The sequence below is a fragment of the Oculina patagonica genome, chromosome 13, assembly GCF_052425735.1.
Source record: "Oculina patagonica isolate OP01 chromosome 13, crgOcupat, whole genome shotgun sequence".
NCBI lineage: Eukaryota > Metazoa > Cnidaria > Anthozoa > Scleractinia > Oculinidae > Oculina > Oculina patagonica.
The window spans coordinates 34,698,179-34,720,178 of record NC_135770.1 but is presented as its reverse complement, the minus strand read 5'-3'; the positions used below and the strand labels follow the sequence as shown (position 1 = coordinate 34,720,178).

The 22,000-nt window shown below is 39.6% G+C and overlaps 1 protein-coding gene across 1 annotated transcript; it reads right to left on the bottom strand.

Moving 5' to 3' along the window:
- Positions 1-358: 358 nt before the first annotated feature.
- LOC144635283 (uncharacterized) lies at positions 359-20,633 on the bottom strand. Its single transcript, XM_078494386.1, has 18 exons — positions 20,302-20,633; positions 20,103-20,185; positions 19,448-19,568; positions 18,395-18,523; positions 16,417-16,539; positions 15,687-15,805; positions 14,884-14,985; positions 9,911-10,037; positions 8,879-9,080; positions 7,823-7,967; positions 7,147-7,311; positions 6,183-6,247; positions 5,530-5,611; positions 5,000-5,069; positions 3,812-4,061; positions 2,506-2,596; positions 1,451-1,564; positions 359-1,041 (listed from the first exon to the last, which is right to left on the bottom strand). The coding sequence occupies exons 1-18, from the start codon at positions 20,446-20,448 to the stop codon at positions 738-740; spliced, it is 2,439 nt and encodes an 812-aa protein (XP_078350512.1). The 5' UTR covers positions 20,449-20,633; the 3' UTR covers positions 359-737.
- Positions 20,634-22,000: the final 1,367 nt, after the last annotated feature.

The following is a 22,000-nucleotide window of genomic DNA, read 5'->3' as shown; positions in this document are numbered from 1 at the left end:
CCTTTGATAAAACACACTATCTGTTGCAAGATTAAATTTTTTTTAATTGAACCTTTAGGATATTAATTCAAATCTGATTCTTATAAAAATTACATAATTCTGGTTTTAATAAAAGAATTCCCTCCTTAGAAAAATTTACAACATATCTTAATTCGTGGTCATAATTTTATGTAAAATATTCTTTAATTAAAAATATATTATAGTAAATTTAGTGTAATAATTTTAATTTGATTTATTTGAAACAAGTAATTTTCTAAAACTCTCCCACTCAGTTCATCGTGACACAAAATTTCGCTTGATTTTATAGTATATTAACTCAATTTCTTGCTACAATGATAAAATAAAAATTAAATCCACGAAAATGCCCTTTGCAAAAACCCTGTCACGTGATTTTTTTCAATCATGGAAATAGTTGTGGTACGAAATGGATGCTAGGAGTAGAAAAAGCGCGATGAAAGGTTGAAAGATTGACCATTGTTAGACCCTTGATGGTTTATTATAATTTTGCAGGCTGATCTGAAAGATTGAAAATTTGCATTGAACTCTTTCTAAATTTTTAAAACTTTCAAATCGCCATACAAAATGCATTTCGACATCAAGGTCTCAACATTGGCAGTCACATGACAGGGTTAAGTAAAGAAGCTATTGTTAAGCCATTGTTAAGCGAACTCTATGCGTAATATGGCGACCGGAAACGGAAGTCACTATACATCAACAGTGTTGATCGGAAACGGAAGTCAATCTGCATCAACGGTGAGGAAAGTGAGTTTCCTTCTGGATCGTTCATTTATAAGTTCTTCTGACTCTTCCAGCTCATCTAAATCTTCTAAATCTTTGGGTCCAATGTCGTCCTCTTCAAGTTCATCTTCGAACATTTCCTGCAGGAGAACATCAGCGTTTTTCTTCTGTTGCTTTGGCATCTTGAATCTCAAACCTGTGTCCCTTGCAAGGTTTTCCACGGAAGTGAAGCCGCCGTTGCTGATTGCCTCACTGGTGTCATCGGTGGAGAGAAGGGACGCCGCTCTTTCCCTAACAGGACTCCTGAAAATGAAATTGAAGCAGTTTCAAATGGTTTACACTGGATTAGAGCACTTTTTTCAGGTGTATTTTAGGCTTATGCACATTTAGCCTGCGAACGCAGACGTATTTCCGACTGTCATTTCTCTCCGCCGAAAAAAAGCACATAATATTTTTCGGCAAAGAGAAACGACAGCCGGAAATACGTCTGTGCTCGCAGGCTAATGCACATTCACACTGTTTTTTTTGCTGACTGGTTTTAAACACATATCGACTGACCCGTAAAAAATGACCTGAAAACAAACAAACAAAAACCACCTGCAGTCACAAAATACTTTGGTTCGTATAGGAAACAATGCTTCTTTTTCAAATATGGCATCACCAGGAACTGTGTGTTTTAGCCTCAGTACAGAGATATGCGCATTATACTTACATTCCTACACCGATGCCTTTTTCTTCTATTTTCTTGTTGATCACGTTTTCTACTTTGCCATGCGTGAAAGAATACTCCAGCATAAAGGCTTCTAAAATGAACGCTACAAATATACTGAAAAGAAAAAACAGAAAGAGAGAGAAAAAGCTTAATTTATAAAAACTTAAGGCAACATAAGTATAACGATAAGAAGAGACTTGACAATTGACTAACTTGTAAACATACACAAATAAATCACTATTATACAGTTACGCAAATCAACAAGGTTTCCTTAGTTTTTAGCTGCAGGTTTATAAGAAGTACGCCAATTGTTCACAATTCTCGGAAAGGTTTTATAACTTTGTGATCTCAATTTCAAAAGGACAACAGAACAAAAACAAAAACAATCAAAAACAATGACACGACAACTCAAACAATACATTTTTAAACCTGAGTACTCTTTGTAAACAGTGTAAAGCTAAGGCTGGCCAAATGAAGACGAGAGTAGACGCATGTTGAAAACCTGCGTCTACTTGCATCTCCGTTTGGCCCGGACATGCATGCACTTGTGTTCACTTTAATTGGTCGAGATCAAATTTGCACGCAGGTCAACGCAAGTTTTTCACCGTTTGCCACCCGACGCAAGTCATCCCATATGTTTTTGTTCACTGAATCGCAGCGCGCGCAGTAGCATTAAAATGGATTTTTTGGCAACTTGCGTGCACTTGCTTTCGAGTCCGTTTGGCCACCCAACGAAAGTCAGTAGGCGACTACTTGCGCCTCCGTCTGGCTAGAGCTTAACGCGTCTTGCAAACGTTTTGCCATCCTTCAGCTTGTTTTTCCAAATATTTCGGCCAATGAGAGTAAATAATCACACGTGCAGTTTATATGAGCACGTGGCTACGTCGCCGCCTCCCAGACAAACCGGGCGTGTGATTGGCCAAAGGATGGGTAAACCATCATAAAGCTGACAAGCTGTAAAAAATCCATAAAAAAACTTGATCGAGTGAAAACAACACTAGCTATATCATGATCAAAAGCTGCGAAAAAGGACATGTAGATACAAATGCACTTACTTCAGAACCACAATAACACAGAGGAGGTGGAAGGAGAGGAAGTAAAGCCTGGCAGACTTGTGTGTCACTCGTACAAAACCTTGAGTAATAACTGGGCACGCGTTAAAGAAGTAAACATGTAAGTTATCTCCTCAGCCAAGAGGGTTACTAAATCCTATCCTGGTTTAGTTGGTTGTGCGGAAAGTTGAAACTGGGGGGTGAGGGGGAGGGGCGAGAGAACCACTACCTTGGAAAAGAAAACTGCATAAATCCCTAGGAAGACAACAGCTTTAATCTTGGGACGCCTTCGTAATCATTTCGTGCGAATGTATGATGATCCGTCTCGACAAAGTTGGGCAAGATTTTCTATTAAGTTTTACAACGAACTATACGCTTTGGTGCGTCCTGAATGAATGTACCGCTCAGAGCGCTTGCCGAAGTAAGCTCTTCATTAGTGCCATAAAACAGTAATAGCATTATTTGTCTGAGAGTTTGTGTGTTTCTGGTGTAAATGAACAAATACATGGTCCCATGGGTAACAGTTGATTTGGGTCGGGTAGCAGCACTCACAAGGTCTCACATGAATGTCTTGCTACCCTTCACAGTAGAACAAACAACAGGTACAACTTAACGCCCCTAGCCCCGAAAAACAATAGCAACTGCTACACTAGAGGACCAGTAGAAGTACAAGCTGACAAGAGCTGCTACAATACTGGTGGATTTTGTTTACCATCGACCCTTAGGAAAAAAAATGAAATATTTGCTTGCGAATATGATTTTTATGTTTTTCTCCGACATTCTAATGTTAAATTGTCATGTTGTGTTACGGGTTGCGTGACAACATCCGGGCATGTGCGGAGAGGTCATAGGGCTTAATCAGAGGATACCCCCTCTTGCGGAATGCGTTACTATTACACAGTCAATTGCTGTCGTGTCATTCAATTCTTTGACTTGCTGGGGAAAGAATGTTTTTCCCCGCCCAACCCTTCCCTATGTTGTCCTCTCAGCAGTGTTTTTGGTTGTTATTTTGCAGCTTCGTTTTTGAGTGCCCTCACCTTTACTGGGCCAGAAAAATATTTAATTTTGTTTCTTGTGAATTGATCTTGATCTCAAAACAATGAGTTTATTAAAGCGGCTATGGGCCTTTGTTCATAGCCATTAAATTCCAACATTGGTGTGAATGTAGTGTTGGGGCCCAGCAAACGAGCTTTAGGATATGCAGCACTGATTTATGTGCAGCTGAGATGAGGGGGAAAAACTTAAAAACAGTTTTACCAATGGAACCAATTCATAACTCAATGACCAAAAAGTTGGATTTAAAGGATACTATGCCATTGATTTACAACCATCAAGTCAAATAACACCTTGAACGATCTCAAGATGTTGTTAAAGTTGTTGTTACAGTAGCGATCTGCATAGAAGTCAGAATCTTTCAACTTAATGTTTCCACAAAACGCTGTCGCCGTTAGATTTTCCTGGTCACTCATGTTACTGTCCGGGGAGGGGTAGCTACCGTCCATCTTGATTAAATTACCAAACAGTTCCATTCCCATGATAGCGTACATGTAGTACAGCACCTGAATAATGATGCAAAACCAAACAAACAACAGTAAACAAAAATGCGTGAGATTCAAGCAGGTCTTCCGCAAGTGAACAATGAGAAATCCAAATTAATCTAATACCACAAAATCAAACAGCCTAAGTAAATAGAGACAACTCTTTAAGAGCTGAATTATTTCCTCTCTCATTAAATTCAAAAAACGCATCTTTTTTCTCCGGTATGGCCAACCGTTCACACTAAAACGGCGTTTTCGGTCACCAAAAACGGAGCTTTTCAAAAACGGTCTCCAGAGTGGAGAAATTTGAAAACGCCGGCTTGGTAGTGTATTGTGGACGCCGAAAACGGAGCTTTTCGAAAACGTCAAATAGCCATGTAATTTCTGTCAATGCATGCGCGTTATAAATCTTGATAAATTTCTCTCACTCTCCAATGAGCAACGTGAAATAATCAAATTCTGTGTTCTGTGAATTTTCAACTTTTTATTTGATCGCTGTTTTGAAATATTCAGCTGAGGATAGCTCTGAAATCTATAGACAAGCTAAATGACTGATTTGGATTAACGCAAAGTTCTTAAAAAGAGTACTGAAAAACTGTATTTTTTTTTTATCGACATTATCTCATCTAGGATCAATGCCGCATTTCTTTTCCAAATTTATCCGGATTAGTGTGGACGGTAAAATTATTGAAAACGATACGTAAACGATAGTGTGGACGGAAAACATTTTATCCGTTCGAGGCGCGAAAACTTAGTTTTCAAATTTATCCGCATTCCGGATCAGTGTGGACGGGGCCATGACGATGACGTCGCTGTACAGATATCCGTGTAATGTTTCTGATTGGTCGGTTCTGGGTTTACAATTTTCGCTCGCAAGTAACAACCAATCAGAGACACGGATGTCTGTTCTCTGTTTTAAGCAAAACAAGAAAAGTTTAAGGAAAAACATAAAAACTTACAAACATAATAGCACCGTAAGTACTCATTGCTGGACCAATCTGCATCACTGTTCCGATTATGACCTGAAATCTACAAATATAATCACAACAAGTATGTTACGTCACGTCCTTAGAAAACGCTAAAACTAATCCTAGCAGCATGCAGAATGTTTGCTACATTTGAACTTTTAATGGAGTAGCTCGTCACGAGTCTCCTTTGGCGCAGCGTCCAACCCGGCTGTGTGGAGGTCATAGGTTCGACTCAAAGTTTTCTCTGAGTAGCTTGTGGTGTTGAAAATAATACTCGAAAGGTACGGTACTGGAAAAACTGTACAGCTAAAAATCGTTTCCCTTCGTTTCACACTGGCAGAACTTTGTTCAATGACATGAAAACACGGTGATGCAATTTTACAGTTACTTTATAAGAGAAGAGAATTATTTATTGTGATAAAATATCTTTTTGTGAATTTTGAATACTTAATTGACAAAGTTCCTTTAAGCATACTGACATTAAACCGTTTTTAAATATGCGACGGAGTATTTGTACAAACCGATTGATCTGTCCCATGATTTTGACTAATCTGAGAACTCGAAGAACCATCAGAAAATCCAACACACTTTGACTTGATTGTACTAAGCGAAACAAAAGTGTAAACAGCTATTAAATAAATAAGTTCGAGAAAATGATTGGTTCAAAAACTTGATAAGGGTGAAGGAGAAATACACAGCTGAACGTTTTTGCTTGTCTTCTGGAAAGCTAAAGTACTCCTGTAAATTTAAGATAGGTGTGTACCGCAAAGGCTCTTCAACCCTCAGTCTATATTCAAGAAAAAGGAATCGAAAATTGAGACCTTTAAGGCCCAAACTAAACATATGACACCCTGTTAAAGTTTAAAACGATAACAGTACTTAAAGTTATGTCAAGTGTAGTATGAAAAGTTTGATGGACAGTTCAGCTTTAACAGACCATACTTTTTGTCGTTCGGCTAGACGTTTATGCAATGTAATTTTTAGCTAAAGGTACCCTATCAAAGGATCACACCGCGATCACAATGCCAAAAGGAGCAAAAAGAATACCCTTTTTAAGGGATAAGAAGCTTAAAAACCATACGCTTTCTCACGGCACATACCTATATTGCCCATATATGGGGGTAACCCTCGCCCCCGCCCTGAGGGTGTAAACAATAACACGAGTTTCACTTACAGGATTGATAAGATGTTTCAATAATAAGAGCAAATGTCGCTGCGCCTATCACTAGAAAATCAAATCTGGAAAAATAAAACATAAAAATGTTAAGCCAGTTTGTACATATTTCCAAAAGAAAACTGTTTGCCGAAGAGGCATTGTCAGGTATCAGTGGAGCGATATTAGCGCAGTTAACGTTCTGATTGGCTGAGAAACTGGCGCGAGATTTTTTTCTTTACCAGGTTGGTGCACTGAGAAGAAGGTGAGGCCAATAAAATTTCAAAAGAGCTACGTCATTGATTAAATTTGCCACTTTAGAGTCAATACGACCAATACAGTACTTCTCCAATAGAGACCGAAAACAAGTATGAATCGATAACACCAAAGTAGGCCCCTGTTAAAGCAGATTTAATTCCAGTCTCGTAAAACCAAAACCAGAGTAATCTCTCTTCCCAATCACAAAGGACACAGACAATCCAGTAAACCAATGAAAACTCAAAGCAAATACACGTTCCCGGCACAAAGCGCGGGAAAACGTGCGCCAGCGAATCACGATTGGTTTAGGTTTTACCTCTGACTGGCTGAGAAAGTGGCCCGAGTCTTTTGAGCCAATTACTAAGCGTAGATATGCAAAACCAAAGCAAAGGCGAATTACGTTCGACACTCAAGTTAAAACCGCTCTAATCATAACTCGAAGCAAATACACCGAAGAAGTCGTCACAAAGTGCGGGAAAACGTGTGTGAGTAAGACACGACTGGTTTTGGTTTTACTTCTGATTGGGTGAGAAAGTGGCGCAAGATTTTTAAACCAAACACAAAGCGCAGTAAATGCAGAACCAATGCAAACGCGACACTCAGGTGAAACAGCTCTAACATAATAAACGAATAGTGATAATACTTGGCAGTTTCTTGGTGTTTCGGATGGTAACCAAATGACATAAAGCAAAGGATTTAAATTAGCAATAGCCACCCCAATACTTACATGTTCCAGTAACGTGAAAAAAATCCCTTGAAGCCGTATGTATATAGCTTGAGAACAATTTCCAGGTTAAACAGCGCCAGAAAAAGCACTTCGGCATCGTTACGTTCCAGTGCGATGAAAATGGCATTCGCAAAAATTACCAGGTCAAAAAAATACACGAAATACCTGCCGAGAGAAAAAGAGAACTGCCTTTTATTTAAAACTGTCTGTCGCCTGATAGAAACCTCAACTGACAAAGACAAAGAAACCTGTCAAACCTAACTCTTTCAGTGGGGTGATTGTAGGAGACTAGCGAACTGAACAAATCGCCTACAATGTTTAGAGAGGAAGTCACATCAGCCGTAGCTGGTTTTCATGCGGGTCCTCTATCGAGGTCGAATTGGAATTTGAAAGTGTTGGTTTTTGTAGAGGAAGGAAAACCGGAGAAACCGGAGAAAAATCCATCCTCGGAGCAAAGACGAAAACCAACAACAAACTCGACCCACATATGGCACTGGGCCGAAACAGTAACGAAGGGCTGGAGAATAGCTTTAATTTTCACACTACTTTTAAGTTTAAGTTTTTTCGGCCTAAGTCACAATTTTCTCAGTCGATAAAATAAGCTTCTTCTCTGGAATGTTACACGGTCAGTCTTGACCAGATTTGAGAAAGTGTAACGCAGATTTCTATAACTTACTTGTGACACACATAAAGTCGAATCTTGGCGCTAATACGGGAATTGTAGATTCTCGGAATAAATCTCTCAAATAGATTAACTTGGTCTCTCACTTCAATCACCTTCACATTCAACACATCAGCTACCATCAAGAAATCTTTTTTACCTGCAAATAAAGGAGAGGAAAAAAAAATTAAAAAGAAATCAAAATTCCGATTAACTTCCCTGGTCTTATTTTGCCGATAACTGACTTACCTATAGCGGGCTCATTTTTCGAGGGGCTTATCGTCGCAGGAAATTTTGCGTTTCAAAACTACGTTTTACGTTAAGGCGGATGATTTTCGGAGGGGAGGGGAAGGGGTTCATTCTTGGAATTTTACAACATTTTATATCTGTAGATTATATCTGCGGATCTGCGGATACCCAGAGCAGGAGAACTAGCCCGTTCCAGGCTCTGGTGTGAAATAAATGCGCGTATGAAAAACACGAGAGGAATAGGGAGAGTCGAGTTAGGGAGACCTTATTCAAGACTGCCAAAAAAAGTTAACCTAATCTGACATTTAAAAAATACGCGCAAAGCAAGCAGGGTAAAGAAACGTTTCTTTCTGTTTTAATACTCAGTTTACAAGCAAATAAAAGATGGACTGAAAAACCCCGTAAAAGAGACTTTTCAATGCATCTTGCTCCTTTCAAACATACAATAATAATAACGGTATTTACATGTATATAGCGCATTTCCATACGCTCAATGCGCTTTACAACACTTTGCGGGGGACTTAGACCAGACTGCATTAAGCAGTTTACAGAGAATGAGGAAATTTTTGCAGATGCCCCTAATGTAATTTCAGAACAAGGCCAGACCACAACACCGGGAACTCCGTGCCCTACTGACCATAACAGTGCAGATGCAGGAGACGAAGCCTACGGTTTATCGTCCTTATCCGAGAAGACCAGAATATCTAACCATTTGCTGATGACATCGCAACAGCAATACAATCTCCTTAGTTATTTTAAGACCCTAAGTGTCTCACGGACAAGTCTCATGGCATAGAATGGTGAAACAGCCATATCTCTTACCTATCTTGCCATCACTGTTGTCATCAAGCACTTGCCATAACAAAGCAACTCTCGCGGGACTCCATTGAGGACACACCTCTTTCATAAGAGTTATCCATCTCTTTTGTGTGATCACCCACTTCTCATCACACCAGACCTTCAACACGTCAAATGCTTGCTTAAGCTGTCTTCGTTTACGGTAAACTGAGGCGCGGATTTCATTCTGCGTGATGGTGACAAAGAGTGATTATTTAGTATCAGTGGCGTTTCAGCACCAGAACAGTAGAGAAGTAAATGCAGGGATCGGTTAGCAGCTCTCGCGAGGTCTCACATGAATGGCTTGCTATCCTTCGACGGAACCACTAGAGGACCAGTATAAGCTTGTGAAAGCTGCTACACTACTGAATTACAGTGCATGGTAAAACGAACTCTTTTGGTTTTAAAAATAACACACATGCGTTGCCATGATCAAAATATTTGTTGAATTTAACACCTAATGGGTATATGGGCGTTACTCAAACTGAATTTGACCACCAATATTTCGAATTCCACATGAGAGACCCTGAGATCCTTAAATATAGGCCTGGCAAAACGAAGACGCAAGTTTTCAACTTGCGTCCACTTGCGTTTCCGTTTGGACAGGACTTGTGTGGTCTTGCATTGACTTGCGATGACGTGCGTTCACTTTGGTTGAGATCAAATTTGCACGCAAGTCGACGCAAGTTTTTCACCGTTTGGCCACCCAACGCAAGTTCAACTTGCGACTACTAACGTCCACTTGCGTTACCGTTTGCCGAAGGCTTAAGGCGAAACACGGCGTCCTAAAAAACGAGCCAGAAAGGAGGGAGATTTGCGCATGAGTTCTTCGCGCCTCTCGCTGATATTCCTGCACCGCTCATCGGTACCTCGAAAATAGAGACAATGCTTTGCGCATTGCCTCGTGGACTTTGTTCCTAAAAAACTTGAACTTGATATAAGGTTTAGTACATGAAAATAAACATTAGATAAAAAAAAAACTTCTGGTACACTTCTTATGCTCCCTAGAACATTTACCTTCATATGCTTGCGGTAGTTCTTGTAAACAACAGCAAGAAAGATGCTGACAAATATGTACATGCAGACAACAATGAAAATAACAAAGAACAAACTGGACCAGGGATTGTTGTCATAGGCCGGCATCCTGGTAAAGAAATTAAATAATTATAAATTGAAAGGACCTACAGTATATCACGGAAGGAATAAAACTTCGTTTTATGGAAATTATTCAACTTTGTAGAGTTTTGGAATGGAATAGTTTCGAAACCATCCTCGGAGACCCAGGGGCAGTTAGTGGGGGCGACTGGCAGCTTATCGGGACGACGGGATTTTCGGGCGAAAGTTTACAAGAGCGTAACAGCCCCTGGGCACTTTGTCTTACCGAACCAGTTCCAGAAGCGTTTGAACTCCTTCCTCCTGATTGGCCACAAAAATATTTTTGTGGCCAATCAGCGAGGAGAACCGGCCAAGAGACTCTGATGTCTTCTTACACGAAGTAGTTTTCTCCTTCGATCGACGAAGTTGCTTGGCCCTTGCAACCGAGAGATAATTCTTGTGAACCGTTTCAGAAAAAAATTCAACGAAGCGTACGAAATCGCCAACTGAAAGCCAGGCGCAAGGAAACAAATACCCATCGCCAAATTTTCACGGCAGCCTTTTTGAAGGTATGGTGAATTTTTCTAGCTAAAACACGATACACGTTGCTTGTCGAGTAAACAATGTTACATATATTTTTTTTCGATCGTTGAAAGACTTCTGAAACTTTCCATGATTTGAGAATCTTCGTTGCACGTTCCACGCAACTATGTCGATCGAACGTGGGAACGATCGGCGAGCTGCACTGCTCGCACTTTGCTTCTTGCTTTCGCGTCGAACTGAATCACAAACCGGCCAATTTTCGCATCCTAGTATTAAATATGTGACGATGGATTACAATACAGCTTCTGTTTTCTGTCCCGATTTTTTTTTCGCTGTATGATGATCATTGGGTGAGGTCGATTGTTGCGGACTGTGTGGGTTTGTTCTTATGGACAAGCGAAGAAAACGAAATATAGTTGGAAAAAACCCTGGCAGGGCTTGAGACTAACTTTTTAATTCACTGGTTTACTGGCTAGTGACATGTCAGATTTTACTAGCCAAAAGTAATTTTTCACTAGTCAGGTATATTGATTTCTATCAAGAACAGTTGACTTTTCCGAGTTTTTCACTAGCCAAAGTGGCTAGTAGGAATGCTAAACCTGGTAGCCAAAACCTAAATTTTAGTAGCCTTTGGCTAGTTGGCTACCGTTAGTCTCGAGCCCTGCCTGGGTTAATTCTTACTGATTAGATTTTAAATTTAACAGTGTATTGTAACAGTTTTCTTTTTGAGTGAGCTGTCATATTAGCTGTGGATCACTAAGGTACAGATGAAATTATATTCTAGCGAGGGGAAGTGGACCCATTCATGTCATTCATGCACCTTGACTTGGGATGAAGAGGCATAACATGAAAGCCATCCTATGGGCCTGATAGACACATTATTTTACACTTAACATTGATTTTAGTTATTGCAGAACTTTAAATACTCTTTTCAGACAACTAAAAATCTTGATTGCACAATCAGCATTCCATACAGTTTGTGTCTCTAAGATGTTCTCTACAGAATATAATTTACAAGAATCAATAATTTCCTGTATAAGACTATCAGAGAAACATATAACTTTCAAAAACTCAAGACACTCAAGACTATGGAAACAGTACGAATAGTGGTCCAGTTTTGTTAAGAATCACCATGTAAGTGTACTGAAGTGATAAACAAGTGATATCAATGTGATGCCATCAGATACTTTAGATCTCAACTTGAAAAAGGTAGGCTGATTTTTTCAAGTTTTGTCCTTGTGGACTGAAAAAACAAAAAACAAAAAAACATTCTTGGTCCCTTCTTCCTTCAACAACAATTTACTTTTGTATCTCCATCTTGATGCACCAGGTGCATTTCATGTACGAGAAGACCTATTTGCCCATTTAAGTACTTTTTTTTTTACCAAAAAGCATTAAAATCCCTGTGACAGTAGTGTCCCTTTAACTTTATATATATTACCTAAGCTAATGGAAGATAAAATTTGCAGGCCCCCCCCATGCATATATGCCAATGTACATATTACACACAACCTGTATTTTCAAATTATTTGAAAATACAGGTTGTGTGTAATATGTACATTGGCATATACTGGGGGGGGGGGCACCCAGGAGCCCTCTCCCTGATCTGTGACTTGTGCAGTGCCCTTTAGCTCCTCTTGTTGCATGAAGGGAGTTTCTGATTTTTGAGAATTGCAGTACCGCTCTTATTTGAAGAGTGTTGATAGAAAGTTCCTGTATACTTTGTGTAGGTATACTAATAATTAAGTTACACAAGCAGTATATGAGAAGTAAACATAAAATCATGAACAAGCAATAATTACCTGTTGTATGTGACAATCATATTTTAATTAGTCAAATTAAAAGTAGCCTGCATGGCCGGTGTTCGAGGGGGAGGGAGAAGGGAATTTCGAGCGTGAAGCGCGATTGTTAATTAAAAGAGCTGTCCAGCATACATTCCACTGACTTTTAATTTTTGGTACTACATGTATATGCAAGTCTTAATAAAGAAAATGTTTGCAGCTCTTTTAGTTACCACTCATTGGGCACTTATTATAGTGAACAAGCCAAACATTTGCAAAAGCCTTGTCAAAGAGTTCTCATCACGAAGAAGCCTCAAGGCTTCATGTGTTTGGTCTAAACAAAGAGGAAAAACATTTTGTTATGATGTGTCTGTCAGCCTTTAGACATAACTTCATTGATTTTTAATAATGGGATCTACTATGACTACTTATTCAGTACAGACTATGAAAATAGAAATATACAGGCTTTTCCTAGTACACAAATCCATCTACTTGTCAATGAACAGTTGTATGCACCTCATCACAAACAACAGCAACAGTATTGTTTTGGTAAATTTCTTTGGAGTACCATAAAGCACAGTAGATTCTCCCTTTCTAACTTTGCTCCGCTTTAAGCTTGTCCACAGAGATCAAAGACAAGCTTTCGTTTAGGGCTTGCTGGAACTCATGTTCGAATGTACGCTTTGAAGCGCCATTCACCTCAGCCATTTACAAACCGGTAGCGTTCGATAATGAGAGTGATTCAGTTCGACGCGAAGGCAAGGAAGCAAAGTGCGAGCAGTGCAGCTCGCCGATCGTTCCCACGTTCGATCGACATAGTTGCGTGGCCCGTGCAACGAAGATTCTCAAATCATGGAAAGTTTCAGAAGTCTTTCAACGATCGAAAAAAAATATATGTAACATTGTTTACTCGACAAGCAACGTGTATCGTGTTTTAGCTAGAAAAATTCACCATACCTTCAAAAAGGCTGCCGTGAAAATTTGGCGATGGGTATTTGTTTCCTTGCGCCTGGCTTTCAGTTGGCGATTTCGTACGCTTCGTTGAATTTTTTTCTGAAACGGTTCACAAGAATTATCTCTCGGTTGCAAGGGCCAAGCAACTTCGTCGATCGAAGGAGAAAACTACTTCGTGTAAGAAGACATCAGAGTCTCTTGGCCGGTTCTCCTCGCTGATTGGCCACAAAAATATTTTTGTGGCCAATCAGGAGGAAGGAGTTCACACGCTTCTGGAACTGGTTCGGTAAGACAAAGTGCCCAGGGGCTGTTACGCTCTTGTAAACTTTCGCCCGAAAATCCCGTCGTCCCGATAAGCTGCCAGTCGCCCCCACTAACTGCCCCTGGGTCTCCGAGGATGTTTCGAAACCTATTCAGGAGAGTTATCAAGAGAAAGTCCAGTGTGGTAAAAAGGCCCATACAATAGGCTTTTTGAAGAACCCTGTCACACGAATTTGTAAATCAAAAAAGTATAATGGTACCAAATGGATTCCAGAAATGGAAAGAGCGTAATGAAATTGGCAAGGATGCCAACTTTAAGAATGTAACTTTTAATAAATTTTCATGAAAAATTATATGGGGCCCCAGGGGGTACTCGGGATTTCAAGTGACAGGGATAATCGGAGGATATTTTGGGATTTGAAATTTTCGATGTCGGGATTTTTTTGGGTAGAAAAATTTGGCAAGTATTTTTTTGGGTGGCTTGATTAAATTAGGGTTTTTTGGGGTATTAAAAACAATCTAAAGAGTCATGGTAGTGCCTTGGCTACGTAGTTCTGTGAATAAAGTACAAACAAATGTGTTTCTAATGTTTTTGGTTGGCATCGGTTCAACATTGGACTGATGCTGTTTTAAATTGTGAACAGTAGCTTTCGAGTGGGGTGCAGACTTTGTCCTGCACACAATTGTAATTGTATAATCACGAGGCTTGTTGCCTTCACACTACTAGTCTTGCGACATCTTATTCAGGATCCACTGGTCGTATTTTTACATAAGTAGCGTGCTGTAAAATTACGGTAGCCCGGAGTATATCAGGCTAGCATAGTATCCTAAGTTCGCATGAGCTTATTACATTTCACATCAGTTCGCAGAATAGCAACATTGATTTAGCGTTTATCTTTACATTTGCATTTTGGCAAGAAACATCCGTTTCGCTATCGACAAAATTTTATTCACCGAGTACTTACAACATGTCAGCAACGTCCCAACAACAAGTAAATTTGACAAATGAAGAGGACAGTGCACATCTACCAGCACCCTCCACAAACCCGGCGGATGGAACTACACTGATCCGCAAGTGTACGGGATGCAAGCTGCCCCACGAAGCACACTCTTGGGGTGAACCTAGCCCTTACTGTACGGGTCCACCCAATTCCGAGGAGCAAACTGGAGAATTTGGCGCCGAGGGTGGGAAGAACGAGGAGCAAGACGAAACTGCAAACCCCCTTTCTGGAAATTTAAGGTTCAGAAATTCGACATGGGATTTTTGGGGGGTTACCGAAGCCAGGTTTTCTGACAGAGCCTATTTATTACACAGGCTGGCAATTAATATATGAACACAACATAAAGCTAACTCACATCACATCTGGGTTATTTGCTGTGGTTGTCAAAACATACAATTGAAAATACACATCAAAATAGTTGGTGAAGTATGGCTTTCCACGAATGTCTTTAAGATTTCTGCAAAAAAAAAGAAAGAAAAATATGGAGCTCCACAGATTTGTCCACAAAAATGCATCAAATATCTAAACATCTTCCCCCAAAATCGGCCAAAATAAACATGGAAACACATATATTAAGCACTTTCCATTGTATCTGTGAGATTTGGTGATCTGTACTGGAAGACCAGCAGATTCGGTCTATATCCAGGAGCCTCCTGGATAATCTGGAAGAGTTGGCATAGATTTGAAGGGACAAGCGACAGGCAAAATATGTTAGGTTTGGTTATCTAGGCATTCTTTTCCATATATTTTACTATTGCTATAATGGACAGGTGCGTTATACTGAGGACTTTGGTATATAGAGGTTTGTTTAATCAAGGTTCCATTGTACTGCAGGTGTTTGCACTCAATTCAAGCCCAGGACAATGTTTGTACTTTGCCCATCAGGAAATTTCAATTGAACCCCTAAAGGAGACCAATCTTGACTCTGAGGGTGGCTAAACCTGTTTTTAATAGACCCCTAAAAGATACCATTATTCATGTCTGATAGGTCTAAAGACCCTGCACTGACCAACTCAGTATGACTGTGTTTTTTATTTCTTCACGTGCAACCCAGTGGGCTGTTTATACACCTGGGTGGAGAGGAACACTTATCAAAGACTAAAGTATCTTTCCCAAGAACATGACACAATGGCCTCAATAAAGGGCTTCTTTTTGTACCTTTTTCCAAAGAGCTTGGATCCAAGCAGTGTGAACAGTGCAATCATGAGTAAGAGAAGAATAAGGACATTTGCTATCTCTGGCAGTGTTTTTCTGATGTTTCTTACAGCTCTTCTGATCTGAAAGAAAACAATGAGTAGAAATCAACAACAGCTTATTTACTATTGTCAAACAACACAAACATCAGCATTAACTGCAAAAAATCAGTAAAAAATACAGTTGTACACAAGGGTAAAAGTAAAGTCTGTGTTTGAGGCAGTAGTGGCCCATCAGGCAAAGCTTATCCCAGTTTCAGTAGCATAAAGCGACTAGGAGTATTTCTACTCCCCCATGGATGGGATGCTAGTGCATTGGAGGGTTTTACATTTATACACTGTGAGAGTCAAGTTTCTTGCCCAAGAATACAACACAATGATCCCGGCCAGGGCTTGAACCCGGACCACCAGATCTGGGGTGTAGCAAACTAACCATTAGGCCACCACGCCTTCCATAATTAGACACAAATAGTGCATTCCTTTGAGAGGATCCTTATCAGAGTCAGTGATCCGAGATCACTAAGAATATGGTGCATCAAAGGAAGCAGTGAATCCGCTCTGGGTAAGGCCTGGTTGGCTGGTTCCTTTAATGCACCACGATTGAGTCAGATCCTGGATCACTGATCCTTATCCCGATCATCTCAAAGGAACGCACCCAAAGTGTGTAGAATTTCACTATTGCATGTTAATCTTACATGTCTTCCTTCACTGATATTGATAAGTAAAAGTGGCCGGAAAACTCTTGTCCAGCGCATGGTATGAACTGGAAAATGTGCTTCTTTGAAGATGACGTACATGATCATGTCAATAAATGTCAGCTGTGTATAAAGAGAAAAAAATGTTTTTAACTGATTGCAAAATAGGAGAAAAATCTAATGACCAATTATATATTTTGACTTAAAAAATAATAAATTAATTTGATGTTTTAGTTAATTTTTAGTTTTTAACTAACACATATTTTACTACAATTTTAAAAACAGTTTGCTTTAAGGTTACTGTAGACCTTCAGAGGCCAAATTTTGCGAAAAATTTTTTTCTTTGCTCATTCTAATCCTAAAACACTAATTTATATTTTGGTGAAAAAAGTAATGTAAAATTGTTAAATGATTGCGAGATATCGAGGAAAAACTTCTTTTCAGAAGAGTTAATAAATAGCTAGAGGTGTTATAATCCTTATTAAACATGGGGCGCCCCGCACATTTTTCGCGGCAAACTTCATCCAGCCACTTGAGTTACGCAGATTTGAATTTGAATTTTTATGCAAAAGTCTGCAAAAAAAAAATTATATGAGTTCGTCGAAAAGAGAGAACACAACTTGGATGAAACTTCGAAAGAAAACCGCGTTGAAGAAAACGAAAATGAAAGAGGAAGATTAAAAGAAAGCCAGAAGCAAACTGATGTTCAGTTGGAGCTCAAGAACAAATCGAACAATAACACTCAAGGGAAAGCTTTCCCGAACAAATTCATCCCCACTACAGCACTTTGTTTGGGATCGCCGGTCACTCTACAGTAACCTTAAGGGGGGATTATACCTGAAGGTTGTTTTTTCACCACTTAACATGAGTTTAATGGGAATATGTCATTCACTTTTAAACACAGCTGTCTTGTTAATTTTTCGGCGATTTTTGGGGATGTTGGGACAATATAGTTTTCTTAAAGGAGATGTTAAATTTAAAGAAATAAGAAATAACGGATGATTTTAAAATAAGAATTTTTTAGTTAAAAATTGGTAGATGGACACCAGTAAGTCCCCTGACAACCTGGAGTGCTCTTGCGTGGGCGTCAAATTTCTGGTGGTGTTTCAATTTTTTTTTCCGTTTCTCCAATCCCTTCTTTAACCTCTTAAAATTACGTTCAAATCCAGGTCCGTGTAATGCCCCCTTAATTAACTGTTTCAAAACTCTTTCATTTCCGACTTACCGTATTTATTCGATTAAGCGCCCAACCTCGAATAAGCGCCCACCTCGAATAAGCGCCCACCCTTAAGGTAGGAAAAGTTAATAAGCGCCCAGCCTCGAATAAGCGCCCACCCCCACCCAAGAAAAAAACTGAAGTCCATAAAAGGAGTATTGATTATTGAAATTGACTATGTACTACTAAGAAGACTTCCCCCGTGACCGAGTTTTCTTACTATTGTACAGAAACTTTCAATGAACAATTAAATTTCTGCTTTGGTACATCTTCACGTTTTGTTATTATTTATTGTTTTGTTACAAAATTATATAAACTTAACATTTGCTGAAAATCGTAAAAATTTAATAAGCGCCCAGCCTCGAATAAGCGCCCACCTCGAATAAGCGCCCACTCTCAAGTCCAAAAATTTAATAAGCGCCCAGGGCGCTTAATCGAATAAATACGGTATTTCTGTTTCATTTATTATTTGTTTCATTTCTGTTTCATTAACTGTTTCTATTCCATTTCATTTCATTTCAGTTTCATTTTTCATTATTTGTTTTATTCATTCATCTGTTTTACAATGTACTCAATCATCCACCTTTGGAATAATGGATTTAAATAGCCCAATTTCAATATGTTAGAATTCAGCCTAAATCAATACGAGGCTCTGAGGAATAAAATATAGAGTTTGTGGGGTTTATTCCCCAGAGCCTCGTAGTGATGTCTATTGAATTTTAAACTATCGAAATTGGGCTATTACCCGGTATGTAATCTTACCACAATAATGGCCAACAAAATAACATTTTTCTTGTCTCTCCAAAATTTCACACCAGCAGCAAAACACCAGACATGGAAAAGACGGAGGATGAACACAAACAGGCAGAAATATTCCAGCAACATTGTAGCCTGCAAATTAAAAAAAAATACGCAAAATTTAGACAATTTGTTACCAAGCTTCTAACAACAGTTTTTTGTTCTAAAATGCACACAGACACAACACACGAGGTAAAATATTTACTGACATGCTGTAAAATTCTGATCAGCCCTTGTGCTATATTTGTTCAAAAGGCCTTTTTGGTTGGCTTATCTCTGATTTGCAGGGGTGAGGGAAGGGTACATTTTGCACTTACTGTGTCTTTCATTAACACACAAACTCTAAAGAACAAAACTCGACTAATAATTGTGTTTTCTGCTGTCAATCATAATTATGATTACCGTAACCAATCAGCAGCGTAAAATGCAACTGTCAGTAGAGGACTTTGTTGTTGAAAAGTGCAGCAAAGAAGCCTAAAAAGCAGCATTGGAACCCATGACCTTTGTGTTACTCAGGTGACTGATGCTCCGGCAGGGGAATTCTGCAGAACACAGAATGGAGAACGCAGAATGATGGCCAGCGGTTTGCTTGCGGTAAGCTTTCACTCCGGTTTGCTTGCAGTTAGCTTCACTTCTGTTTGCCTGCGGTTAGTCTTCACTCAAGTTTTGCTTGTGGTTAGCGTTCATTTGTTGGTTAGGGCATTAATATACTACGCCATTCCATCATTCTGCGTTCTGCAAAATTCCCCTTGCCGCTCAGATCATTGTAAGAATTGCCTACTCGGCTCAATCAATAGTTGTGTTTTTCGCTGTCACCAGTGCCTTGTGGTTGGTAGATTTCAATCTAGTTTTTTTTTATTTTCGTCATAATTGTGATAATATATCGTCATATGCAATTAGCTAGGTTTTGAACTTCAGAATTTGCATGTTATTGAAGGGCAGAGTACTTGCTTGCAAACAACTGTGACATTCATTTTTTTTTAGTTACATGTTTTTTTTTAATGACAAAAGTCTTACCCAGTATGGTAATGCCATTCCAGGCACTGCTGGTGCTTCAAAGAATGCTAAACAGAGATTTAGCCACACACAAAAATAAACTGCAGCTCGAAGCACAGGCTTGTTGTAAAATTTGTAGAGTCTAAGAAAAAGCAATGAATTCATTAGTTTGTTTCTTTGTTTGCTTTCTTTGTTGTGATGTAATCTGTTACGTAACAATATTTCCCAGTAGCCTTTGCGGCATGGTGTTCAGACATTGTGGTCGACAATGTAATGTTCTATTACTCCCTTGATTAAACTGTTGTATTGCTGTTGCCTGTTTTATGGCCCAATAATACCACATCTGTCAGCAAAACCATAAAAGAATAAAAATGTTTGCAATACAAATAAGCTTACACGTTAATTAATTCAAGGACTAAATAAATTAGCATAACCAATTAATTTATAAACTCCTGAGAACATCAAGTTGAGAACAAACGAGAATTAGGAGAATAGAATAGAAAAGTGTTGAAAGAATAGATCAACGAGCAGTGAACAGGTTTTTTTTAAGAAAAGAAAAACAGGAAAGGTTGGCAGGCAGCTGAGCTGTGGGCATTTCATTTTCCTGCAACCTGTGTACACAACCTTTATTTTTTTACCACATTACAGTATTTGCATTTGAAAACATTAATTTAACCTTAATTCCTTCGCAGAAGTCTGAAAATAACCATTTCGTCCGAGTCTTGCTTCATTTACCAATATTCCAGCTAGCATCAATTCCTAGGAGACAAACGAACTCATGGAGCATGTATAACTCATAAATAATTTAGAAGGACCCGAAGGACAATTGAAGGTCAATTGTGTTTAATGAACTGGTAAAAAATTCTGTCACATACCGTCTGACTGAGCTCACTATCTTCATCCCGTCGATATGAATCATCTCCAAGGTCGATGTTTACTAGCTCTGACCCTTTAACAAAGCTAACTGATCTGTTTTCTGAGCGTACTTTTCTCAGCAATTCGTCCTCATCGTCCGCCGCCATTTGTACCAGGCGCAACCTCGCTTCCACACGTTGTCACGCCGTGACAGGCCGAAAAGATTCAGGGACAAATATCACATCAAAAATAACCGATCACGAAAATAACTCTTGCACCCATGAAATGAACTAAAGTTTGTTTCACCAAAAACAGCTTTTACATGCAAGAGTGCCCTTTTTGTCTTGAAGCACTGTTTGCGTTTAATACAAACTTTCCCCAGGCAGAAAAAAGTTGCGTGACTCATATACGTCCGCAATGCATACCAATAGTAAATATCTCGCGCGGGAAAAGCGGAGAACCAACTTCGCCATTGCTTTTGGGATGAACAGAATAGGGAGGAGGGAGAAATGGTCCAAAAAACTAAGGAGGAAGGAGAAATCGGGAAGAAATTGTAGGGAGGAGGGAGAAAAGGAAATGTTGGGAGTAGGAAGGGTGGGATGGTGAGTGATTTTATAGAATGAATTTTTTTAAAATCGCGAGAAAAAAATTGATTTTTTTTAAATTGATTGATTTTTTGAAATTGCGATTTGGGATTTGAGATTGAGAGCGCTTCCCCTGCTCAGACTTTACCAAGAAAGCGTGGAAACAAACTTGAGACATGGTCACCAAGCATCTTTGCTGGTCTTCGCTAAATTTGGAACTTTGTGATCATACCAGACCTTCCGGCCTTCCGGACCCCTTTTGGGCTGTACCTTATAAGCCAAGAAAGGCAAGCAATACGTTTGTTATGACTTCTTAGACCAGGTTGTGCGAAAATTTTCGACCCGGTCATAAAACTCTTGTACTGAAACCAAACACGAACATTTGTAAACTACTTTAACTGACGATGGAAGAAAATGTAGGAGAAAAATCTGGCATTGCGTACTTGAGCAGTTGTTTTCGTCGACATCGCGTACTGAAAATAAAAACCGCGATAAAGAATAAATGAGCACGAACTAAATAAAAATACACACGAGCGCAAGGGTAGGAGGGTGTGTGGGGGGGGGAGAGAGGGGAGGGGGGAGGGGAGAGGCGGAGGGGGCGTTCAGTGGGCTCCGTGCTCGTTCGCTTTTAACTAAAAAAAGAAACATTCATCCTAGGAGTGTTGCTGCCCTCTCTGTACGGGATGCTAGGCCATCCTATTTAGCCCCAGTATTTTGCCATGTTGTCTTGATAATTCGCCAATACTCATCCATACTCCCTCCTGGGTGGCGATCGTCACTCTAAGCATGTAGAGTAACGTGTCTTGCCCAGCCAGACAGCGCTACAACCCAGGCCACCAGATCCCGTATCCAAGGCGCCAGCTATTAGATCCACCGCGCCTCCCACGCAGGTATCTTTCATTTATGATAAACCCGGCCGTGATGAGCCATTTTATGGGAGGAGGAGCCCAGGTAAGCTGCCGGAACTGGGACAAAAAGCGTCACATCTAATTTATGCTCTCTAGTGACGTAGAAAGCATATACATTTTTGACGAGAGCGTTAGTGACGTTTAACCTGCCTTTTTCTGCTTTGTTTTCACAACTTGGCTCAATTGCAAGATGCATGTGTTGCTAAATTGTGATCATACATGTTTAG